Here is an 11,395-nt window from a genome sequence, read left to right as displayed (position 1 = left end):
ACGATATATATATCGATAGTTATCACATCATTGAAATATAGTTATGACGATCTTTCACCGATGATATAATTAATGATAAGTCATAAGTTCGTGTTGTTTTAAAAAAATTACAAATTTTCTGTCTAAAATCTTATATCTTACACACAAAGAGAACAACATCTATATATTGTTGAAATTAGAGACATCATAAATATTGCATATTTGAAACTTTTAAAACTTTCAAATGAATTGAATGAATTGATAAGTATATAACATCTTCGTATTTGTGAAAAGGTATTTATTTTTCATTCATCAGCTTAAGTGACTACTACATAACACCAACTGATATATTAATTTTCCAGCTATGCACAAATATATATATACTAGGTACTAACCCGCGGTAGACCGCGGACTGAACAATTTTTTTATTGAAATCTATAATAATTTTTTTTGTCGTTATATTATTTATAATGGTTTATGATTGAAAATTCAGAAGCTCCGTTCTCGAATTTTTTGATTAAGTCATTTTTAAGGTCAGCTCCCATCCTATCATCCTATATATATGTTTAGGAAAAGAAATTGTTTAATAAAAAAATACTGAGAAAAAAAACCTTAATTATGGAAAATAACATACAGCTTCATCAATCATCCACTAAGATGAATTCCATGGAATCAGCGGCAGTAATCGAAGATTGCTTCCACATTTTAAATTTTTTAATGCGTATGAGATTTGTTAGTTAAAAGGATAAAGATTTGGTAAATAGATTTAATTTAAGTCAATTGATTATCCATGTAATCCGCGATTTTTGCTGATTAATAATAAGTTAATAAGATTATTAATTATTAATTATCTTTTATACCCTTGATAGTTTTAGCTTTTATTTAACAATTTCTAATGGCAGTTGTATGTAAATTTTTACACTTTTTAAGGTTATTTTTATTTTTGTACTTCTCAATTAATATAGTAGGATATATATATATATATAATAATAATAACAGACATTGACATTTTCCAACTCTCAATAAATAATTTAGTTGTTGTTGTAGTACTTAAATTTTGTTTCATATTAATAGTTATTATTTTACATTTTCAATGCAAATATTTAGTGAATATTCTAGTTTTATTCTTAATATTTTAATAGTTTTGTTAATTTGCGTGAGAAAACTACAAGTAAAACAAGTAAGGAGGAGTTAGCAAATTGTCCGTTCATAAGAATCTAAGATTGTCGAGGAATGCATAAACAAACTTTCAAATCAATATAAACACAATTTTTCTTTTCTAGATCACGCTTAAAACTTTTAAAGGGATAAAAACCTTATGAATTTTTCTTTAAATTGTTTTTGATAAATTAATTGAGACCATCTTCTCTATAACTCTGTGAATAAACAAGAGTGAATATAATCTTCAATAATAATCATGAGTCATGCAATATGACCAAGTTATCTTAATTTTTTTTTTTTTTTTTTTTTTTGGTATTAATTAAGTAGTAGTACATAATATATTAATTCAAAGAAGCTTTATAAAAGATTCTGTAGAATGATTGTCTCTGAAATTGGGAGCACGAAGCCACGAACTTTTTGTGTTTCTTCCATCAATCAATGCCTCTGTGTGTGAGTTTTTGAGATTCCATCTTTTCTTCGATTTGAAGATGTCAAATTGAGAAAGAAAGCCTTTTTCTTCTTCTTCTGTCAGAGCTTAAAGTTACATCTCTTTTATATATCAGGTAGGTCCAATTTATGAAATTTTCCATGTTTATTAGAGATTGTGAGATCATTACTTGGCTTGATGGTTTTTTTGTTCACATGCTTTTGTTCTTGAAGAAACAGAGATTCCAAAGTTTTCTATTCTGTCCCTTATGACTTGATTTACAAAAACATATATACTCGAGAGAGCAGATCCATACGAATCATATCTATACATACAAGGAAAGCTATATTAACTTTGCTGATCTTACGGGATTGACATATTGACCAAACAGCTTCACGGCCAAGTCACCTATAACCATGACGAAACCAACTGCAATTAGAGTAAACCGATAGCTAACCTGAAACCAATCTCCAACACTCCCCCTCAAGTTGGAGCATACAAGTTTCGTATGCCTAACTTGATCCGAAACGATGCGAAGCTGTCTCGACCAAGGGGTTTTGTAAAGATATCCGCAAGCTGAAATTCAGTGCCAACGTGACGAAGAACAAGATTACGACGAACAAGCTCATCACGAACAAAATGGCAGTCAATCTCTATATGTTTAGTGCGTTCATGGAATACGGGATTTGTTGCGATGTGTATGGCCGGTTTACTGTCACAACACACCACCATTGGCTGATCATGTCGAACTCCCAGAGTAAGCAACAACTGTTTGAGCCATAAAAGTTCTGATGTAAGAAATGACATTGCCCGATACTCCGCTTCTGCAGAGGACTTGCTCACGGTTTCTTGCTTTCGAGTTTTCCATGAAATTGGTGAATCACCAAGCTGAACTATATAACCAGTAACAGACCTTCGAGATATGGGACAAGTCGCATAGTCAGAGTCACACCACCCAGTGATCTGAAAATCACCTGTTCGACGCAGCAAAATACCTTGGCCGGGATCAGACTTTAAATAACGAACGATTCGAAGCGCAGCCTCCCAATGATCTTCACGTGGCTGTTGCATAAACCTGGCCAGCATATGAACAGAGAATGCGAGGTCTGGCCGTGTTACTGCCAAGTAGATCAAACGCCCAATCAACCGTCGATACTGTTGGGGCTGAGGAAGAAGAGGTGATTCAGACAACATGAGCTCATGAGTTTGTTCTAGTGGAAAAGTCGCTGGTTTTGCTCCCATCATACCAGTTTCAGAGATGATATCTAACGCATATTTGCGCTGACATATGTATATGCCTGCCGAGTTCCTTGCAACCTCTATCCCCAAAAAATATTTTAGAGGTCCCAAATCCTTCATGTGAAAACATGATGCCAAATAATCTTTAAAATCTTGGTTTGCCTTTGGTGAACTCCCCGAAATTATCAGGTCATCAACATAAATCAGTATATTGATCCGAACAGCTCCCCTGGTCAAAGTGAACAAAGAATAGTCGGACAAGGATTGTTTAAATCCATAATTCTTCAATGATGTTGTCAACTTCTCAAACCAGCATCGTGGAGCCTGTTTTAAACCATACAAGGCTTTGCGTAGACGACATACCTTGTTGGGATGAGAAGCAGCAAAGCCAGGGGGTAGCTTCATGTAGACTTCTTCGCGAAGATCTCCATGTAAAAATGCATTGTGGACATCCATCTGATGGATTTCCCAGTTTCGTTTTGATGCAACGTCGAGAAACATTCGCACCGTTCCCATCTTAGCCACAGGGGCAAAGGTTTCACCATAGTCTTCACCCTCTTTTTGTTTGTTGCCAAGTGCAACAAGTCGTGCCTTATACCTCTCAACGGATCCATCAGAGTGATATTTAACTTTGTAGACCCATTGACAGCCGATTGCTCGTTTTCCTGGAGGTAAATCTTCTATCGTCCATGTACCATTTTCCTCTTGAGCATCAATTTCGGTTGTCATTGCGTTATTCCAACGGTCATCAGCAACAGCCTCTTTATACGATCTTGGTTCAACGGCTTTTGCAACCGCAGCCATATACGCAACATGAGATTTAGAAAAACGGTTTTTAGAATCCTGTTTCGAAATTGGGTACCGTACCTTGGTGGAGAAAGAATTCGGTGATTCACAAGCAGCAGAATTAACAACATAATCTTTTAAGTGGACAGGAGCTTCTCTCTTTCGCTTACTTTGACGGGGAGGAGGTTGTGCTATCGGACCACCAACCGTCGCTTTCGAACGTTTATTCCGACGAGAACTTGGCCGGTTAACTGGAGCTGCAACTGTAGAGGTTGAAGCTGTCAAATCGGAATCTAGTCTTAATTCCGGTGGCGAGGCTGAGCCAGAGGGAGTGAGCACCGGCGAGGTTTCTGCTTCCGTCGTAGCCGCAGGAGAGTCATTGGAAGATGAAGACGTGGTCTCAAATTCACGTGGACCTTGACTTTCTTCATTTGGGCCTGAATAATGTAACGGGCCTTGAGGGACATTAAGATGTTCTTCTTGTAATGGGCCACTAGAAATTGAAGCCCACAACTTTGGTGTATCTTCTTCATCAACGTGAGAGACCTCCATTGTCGAGCTTGGAGAAAATGGAAATTCAGATTCGGAGAAGACCACATCTCGTGAGACAAAAAATTCTTGTGATTCTAAATCAAACAATCTCCAACCTTTTTGACCATTTGGATAACCAACGAACAAACACCGTCGACTTCGTGACTCGAATTTGTCGCCGTGACGTTTTTGATTGTGAGCATAACACAAGCTCCCAAAAACTTTTAAATGTCCATACTGAGGAGGCTTCTTATGAAGACGTTCATACGGAGTTTTGTTGTTCAAAATAGAGCTGGGAGTTCGATTAATCAAGTAAGCCGCTGTTAAAACACATTCGCCCCAAAACTTTAAAGGCAGTTGCGCTTGAAACCGTAAAGCCCTCGCAATATTGAGAATGTGTCTGTGTTTTCTTTCAACCCTGCCATTCTGCTCAGGCGTAGAAACACACGAACGTTCATGAAGAATACCGTGTTCTTGGAAAAACTTTGTTAAACACATGAACTCTGAACCGTTATCACTGCGTATTGTTTGAACTTGCACCCCAAATTGACGCTCTGTTAAAGCTAAGAAATTTTTTAAATGACCAGAAGCCTCACGTTTTTCAGCCAACAAATACAACCAAACTCCTCTAGAATAATCATCTACTATTGTCAGAAAATATTTGGCCCCAGAATGAGAAGTTGTGCGGTAAGGTCCCCATAAATCACAGTGGATTAACTCAAAAATACGAGATGTCTTATTCATACTCAATGGAAATGAAGTTCGAGTTTGCTTTGCGCGGAGACATATATCACACGCTTGATTTAAACTTGAAGAAGAAACAGAAACAGAAATTGCAGGAAGTAAACCGACTACTCTCGCAGAAGGATGACCCATCCTTTTATGCCACAGCTCATACTCCTTCTCCTCTTTCGTAGTGACTGATGCTGCGATCTCCATACTACGAAAGTAAAAAGTTCCTCCTGCTCTAATACCCGTCCCAATCACAGTCTTCAAAGTGCGGTCCTGAACCACAAGAAAGTGATCAGTCATTTGCAAAACACAACGGTTTTCATCCATCAATTGTCCAATTGAAAGCAAATCAGATTGAAACTCCTCAACATAGAAGACTGAATTCATAACCAAATCTGAACTAAGTCTAACTGTCCCTTCTTTCACAGAAACCCTTTCTCTACCATCAGCCAGAATAATTAAAACCGGAGGCATATCTCTTACATTTGTAAGAATATCAAACTTTCCTGTCAAATGATGAGAGGCGCCTGTATCCATAATCCAAGAGGGAACGTTGGACTTACCGGTTAACTTTTCGGTGGGCTCGTCCTTGCCAGCATTGAGGACTCTTTTGATGGTACGCCATTGATCCTCAGTTAAAGTGAGACCCTCACGATCACGATCAGTCACCACATGGTTGGCGTGTTCTGTTACGTCAAGGTTCGGAACACAAACACGGTTAGCATATGCTGCAGACCCGCGTCCTCGACCTCCATTGGAGCTTGCTCCACCACGGCCACGTCCTGGTACAGAACGACTGCGAGGAGTGCCATTCGGGTTCGTGGCAGGAGTGCCATTCGGGTTCGTGGGAAAATTCCCATTCAGGTTCGTCTGAGTCTGTCCGTCCGTCATTGTCGTGAAAAAAAAACGATAAGAAAAACCTTTAATTTCACAAAAATGATTCAAGCTCTGATACCATGAAGAAACAGAGATTCCAAAGTTTTCTATTCTGTCCCTTATGACTTGATTTACAAAAACATATATACTCGAGAGAGCAGATCCATACGAATCATATCTATACATACAAGGAAAGCTATATTAACTTTGCTGATCTTACGGGATTGACATATTGACCAAACAGCTTCACGGCCAAGTCACCTATAACCATGACGAAACCAACTGCAATTAGAGTAAACCGATAGCTAACCTGAAACCAATCTCCAACAGTTCTTGTAAAGTTCGAAACTTTATGAGCTCAAATCTATAAAAATCTGATTTACAAAATTCGTCTCTATGATTGGATTGAATCGTCTAGCTATATCTTATATCTAAATTGACTTTGGAATGTTGCTTTGTTATGTATATATATTGGATTTTAAGAACATTGATTATTGATGATTGATGCACTCTCTGTTTGAAACCAATCTCTTGTCAAAAGCTTACATTCTCTTCTTCAGCAATGTTTTATCAAATAGTAACCGTTGACCATTGCCTTGCTTTGTTTTGGTTTGTCTCAAGGATCTTCATTTCAGTTGTGATGATGTTATGAATGACTTATATCTCCAAATGGCTTTGAGACACAGGTTGCTTTGGAGGAAAGATAAGCAATTTCCTTGCAAACCATCTTTGCGCAGAGCTGGCCCTGACGCCACAAGCCGGTGCTTGGACTTTTATAAGATATATATAGGAAGAAATGGACTACTTTTTCAAAAAAACAGTTCTGGATACCAAGCCGGTGGTGCCTGATCCTAAGAAGGATAGCTCTGATCTTGCGTCTCCTTCTCAACCGCTGACCATTGCCATAGCTATTAGTGGGAGCAATAAAAGCAAGAATGTAGTTAAGTGGGCGCTCAAAAAGTTTGGTTCTGACAAAAATGCCGTTTTCAAGCTGATTCACATCCATCCAAAGATTACTTCTCTACCTACACCTAGTAAGTTTCAAAGATTTCTTCCCTACCTAGGACTTTATGTGACTACTTACGAGCCTGATACCAGTTTCTGTTTCCTTCCTAAGCGGGAGAAATGGTCTCTGTATCGGAGGCACCAGAGGATGTGGCGGCTACTTATAAACGACAAGTGATGCAGGAGACAAAGGACACTCTTCTTAAACCTTTCAAGAAAATGTGCGAGCGGAAAAAGGTTTTAAGTTTTTCTTTCTTTGTCTTCCTTTAACACATTTCTTACAACTAAAGATCAATGAAGCTCATTTTGAGTATTCTTAAAAAAGGTTGCAGTGGAACTTCAAGTGCTTGAATCTAATAGTGTTGCAGTGGCGATAACCAGAGAGGTTAATGAGCATTTGATCAGCATTCTTGTCATTGGACGTTCATCTCATGGTGCCATGTCGAGGTATGGCTTTAAAACATTATCTTTTCGGTTTTATTATCTGATTGTGGAGAGTTTCTCAAAATGAGATATGTGTTGACTACAATTCTAGGAATCATAATATTACCGAGAAGTTGTCAGCCTTTGTGTCAAACCTTTGCACAGTCTATGTTGTCTCAAAAGGAGTCTATATTCTTTCAAAAGATAAATTATCCTCAGACACGGAGAGGAATGAAACTTTACTGGATTCTAGTAATGAGAGAACGGAGGATTCCTCCAGCTGTTCTTCTGGTTCAGGACCCTCAGGTTTGGAGCTTCATTCAATCTTTTACCAGAAACTGATGTGTGATTCATGAGTCTAAATTTTCTTCTGGTTTCTTTTGTACATTCATTAGATGTAATGTCAAATGCACTCAAATCTAACCCACATGCTCTGTCCAAGAAGAGATTACAACATCTCCCGACAATAGTAAGAGGGGTTACTGTTCATATGGAAACTAGTTCTGCTGATTCGGATGAAACTAGAAGTATGTCATCGGATCCTGCCGAGGAAGTAAGCAAGAGAAGTAGCCCTGAAACATCGCGTACTGTTTCTTGGAATCCTCGGTATAGAGATTTTGATGAGAGAAAAGACGCTATGAGCTCTATGTCTATGTATGAACATGGAAATGTTACTCAAGGTGGAGATTATTTCACAGACAACGAGGTAAATTATGTTTTTGATATGATTATTCTTAAATCTCTTGTGAAATCAAAAACATTTGGGACTGATATTTTTTTCCAATGATTCAGGACACTCTCAAAGAAATTACAAAGTTAAGAGCTGAGCTTAGACAGGCTCATGAAATGTATGCAGAGGCTCAAGTAGAAACGTTGGATGCTTCTCGCAAGGTCTGCTTGAAGAATCTCTCTATAAAAGTTGTATTTGATGAAGCTTTTTAGCTATTGGTTTGTGTGTCTAATAAACTGCCCCTTTTATGGTTTTCAGCTAAATGAGCTTAAGTTTGAAGAGCTAACGCTAATGGAGCACAGAACTAAGGGGTTAGCAGAAAAGGAAACACAGAACTTTGAGAAGAAGAGAAGGGAAGAGAGAGAAGCTGCACAAAGAAGAGAAGCCGAGATAAAGGCGATCCGTGAAGCCAAAGAAAAGGAGAAACTGGCAGAAAGTTCCATTGTGGCTCCTCCTAAGCTGCAATACCAAGAGTTCACTTGGGAAGAAATCATTACCGCCACTTCATCATTCTCTGAAGATCTAAAGATCGGTATGGGAGCTTACGGGGCTGTTTACAAATGCAGTCTGCATCATACAACCGCTGCTGTCAAAGTTTTGCATTCCGCTGAAAGCAGTCTGTCGAAACAATTTGATCAAGAGGTACTTAACCAAAAGCTCTTCTTGTTTGAAATTAAGTTTTCTCGTTTTCTTTAAAGATAGCTAATACTTTCATTTACCGTTGATCTCTTTTAGCTCGAAATCTTGAGCAAGATCAGGCACCCACACTTGGTTCTCCTTCTAGGAGCATGTCCTGAACACGGCGCACTAGTCTATGAGTACATGGAAAATGGTAGCTTGGAAGATAGACTGTTCCAAGTGAACAATAGTCAACCAATCCCGTGGTTTGTGCGGTTCAGAATCGCTTGGGAAGTGGCATCAGCGCTTGTTTTCCTCCACAAATCAAAACCGACACCAATCATCCACCGAGATCTTAAACCGGCCAACATTTTGCTTGATCACAACTATGTCAGCAAAGTAGGAGATGTTGGTCTCTCCACAATGATCCAAGTTGACCCATTGTTAACTCAGTTCACAATGTACAAACAGACAAGCCCTGTGGGAACGTTATGCTATATCGATCCTGAATATCAAAGAACAGGAAGGATATCTCCAAAATCAGACGTCTATGCTTTTGGAATGATCATTCTGCAGCTTCTTACCGCTCAACCGGCTATGGCACTGACATATACAGTAGAAATAGCCATGGAGAACAACGACGACGATGAGTTAATCCAGCTTCTTGATAAAAAAGCGGGTAACTGGCCAATCGAAGAGACCCGGAAGTTAGCGGCTTTAGCTCTCTATTGTACAGAGCTCCGTTCTAAAGACAGGCCTGATTTGGAAGATCAGGTTCTTCCAGTATTAGAGAGCTTGAAGAAAGTAGCTGCTAACGCAAAAAACTCGCTCTCTGCTGCACCGAGTCAACCTCCAAGCCATTTCATCTGCCCATTACTTAAGGTACATAACTTGTTCATAACGTCATATGTTTACTTGCGAGAGAAGTCAGGTTAGTTTAAAGAAGAATGTTGTTATGTACTTATGTTGCAGGATGTGATGAAGGATCCCTGTATTGCGGCTGATGGGTACAGTTATGACCGGAAAGCTATAGTGGAGTGGATGGAGAACCACAGGACGTCGCCGGTGACTAATTCGCCGTTACAAAACGTGAACCTTTTGCCGAATCACACGCTTTACGCAGCCATCGTTGAATGGAGAAATAGAAATCAGTAAGGGCAACACAAAAAGAACCCGCGCTCCGTTTTGGTGCCTCTCTTTGAAACTGCGTAGTGATTTTTTCACCCTAGAGAAACAGCGAGACGTTCTTGTTATTTTGGTAAGGTTTATTTATCTATTCTTTTGCTCTCTATTGGGCGATCGATGTATACCATTTTGGATTTTTTTTTTTTTTTTTTTATATTCTTTACTTTGTGGATTTGGTTGAAATGTATAGAATTGCATACCATTATATGTAATTTGGAATGACCAGATTAATAAACAATTTCGATCTAAAATCTGATTAGAATTTCGTAATTAAAAGTCGCATGTTTGGTTTATTACAGCTTCTAAAGGCGTCCAGATTTTAGATAGACACTAAACTAGACTGAGAGCCTCGTAAGTCGTAACTCTCCTGTTTCCATAAAGATGTTTCGATTTACTATTGTACAAAATGAATTCATAAATAAAATTACTATTTCGACGAAATATATTAAAATAGTATGTGTCTAAAACCTTATTCGGTATAAAAGGTTTTCTTATTTTTCAAGTTGTGTAGGCGAAGCCTTATATACAAGTACAATATTTAACCTAATACCAAAATATGGAAATAACCCAAATATACAACATGTTTATGTTAATTACATAGATGAGCCCTGGCTCATAATACCCTCCCTCCCCCCCCCCCCCCCCCCCGCGCGAGCTGGAGTATGGAGATCACGAATACCCAGCTTGAGAAAAAACGCATCAAACTCCTTGCGACCAAGAGCCTTCGTAAGAATATCAGCCAACTGAACCTTAGTCGAAACATGCTGCGGTGCAATAACACCTTTAACAATCTCATCCCGAACAAAATGACAGTCCGACTCAATATGTTTTGTTCGTTCATGGAAAACAGGATTCTTACTCAGGTGAATAGCAGCCTCATTATCACAATGAAGTGGCACAGGAGCAGAACAATCAACGCCCATGGAGACAAGAACCTCCCGCAACCACAAAATCTCACAGACAGTCTCCGACATGGCCCGGTACTCTGCTTCAGCCGAAGACCGAGAGACAACATCCTGTTTCCGTGTCTTCCAAGAAATCGGAGAACCACCCAATTAAATAAACCAAGCCGTGAGTGATCGCCGTTGCAACGGACAACTGTTATAGTCAGCATCACACCAAGGCGAGAGAGAGAGATCAGTACCAGCTCGAAGCAAAATTCCCTGACCCGGATTCCCTTTGAGGTAACAAACAACCCGACAAGCTGCCTGCCAATGTTCCTCTTTCGGAGCATTCATAAACTGGGACAAAATATGAATGGCATAGGAAAGATCCGGGCGAGTGACAGCAAGATAAATGAGGCGACCAACTAAACATCGATAACGAAAAGGATCAGGTAACAACTCACCGGCGACTGTAGCCAAGTGATGATTTTGTTCTATCGGATGAGAAACCGGTTTAGCACCGAGTAAGCCCGTGTCAGAGATAATATCAAGCGTGTACTTGCGTTGAGAAAGATACATGCCTGTTGAGTTTCGAGCCACTTCAATACCCAAAAAATACTTAGAAATACCAAGATCTTTCATATGAAAACAAGAACTCAAGTATTCTTTAAACGCAGTGATGACCATAGACGAGCTCCCGGTAACAATAAGATCATCGACATACACAAGGACATGAATGCGACGATCATCAGCAGCAAAAGTAAACAAGGAGTAGTCCTTGTGACTCTGAGTAAAACCATAGTCCTTAAGAGCAGTCGA

At 39.1% G+C, this 11,395-nt stretch overlaps 1 protein-coding gene across 1 annotated transcript; it reads left to right on the top strand.

Annotated features, from left to right (window-relative positions):
• Window positions 1–1,488: 1,488 nt before the first annotated feature.
• LOC104752685 (putative U-box domain-containing protein 53) lies at window positions 1,489–9,946 on the top strand. Its single transcript, XM_087477459.1, has 10 exons — window positions 1,489–1,703; window positions 6,418–6,765; window positions 6,849–6,973; window positions 7,062–7,183; window positions 7,272–7,465; window positions 7,555–7,865; window positions 7,952–8,050; window positions 8,148–8,531; window positions 8,625–9,389; window positions 9,480–9,946. The coding sequence occupies exons 2-10, from the start codon at window positions 6,528–6,530 to the stop codon at window positions 9,660–9,662; spliced, it is 2,421 nt and encodes an 806-aa protein (XP_087333585.1). The 5' UTR covers window positions 1,489–1,703; window positions 6,418–6,527; the 3' UTR covers window positions 9,663–9,946.
• Window positions 9,947–11,395: the final 1,449 nt, after the last annotated feature.

This window comes from Camelina sativa, chromosome 2 (assembly GCF_030686135.1).
Source record: "Camelina sativa cultivar CO46 ecotype springtype chromosome 2, ASM3068613v1".
In the NCBI taxonomy this organism is placed as follows: Eukaryota; Viridiplantae; Streptophyta; class Magnoliopsida; order Brassicales; family Brassicaceae; genus Camelina; species Camelina sativa.
The sequence above is the reverse complement of the archived record's forward strand: the minus strand, read 5'-3'. Positions and strand labels throughout refer to the sequence as shown.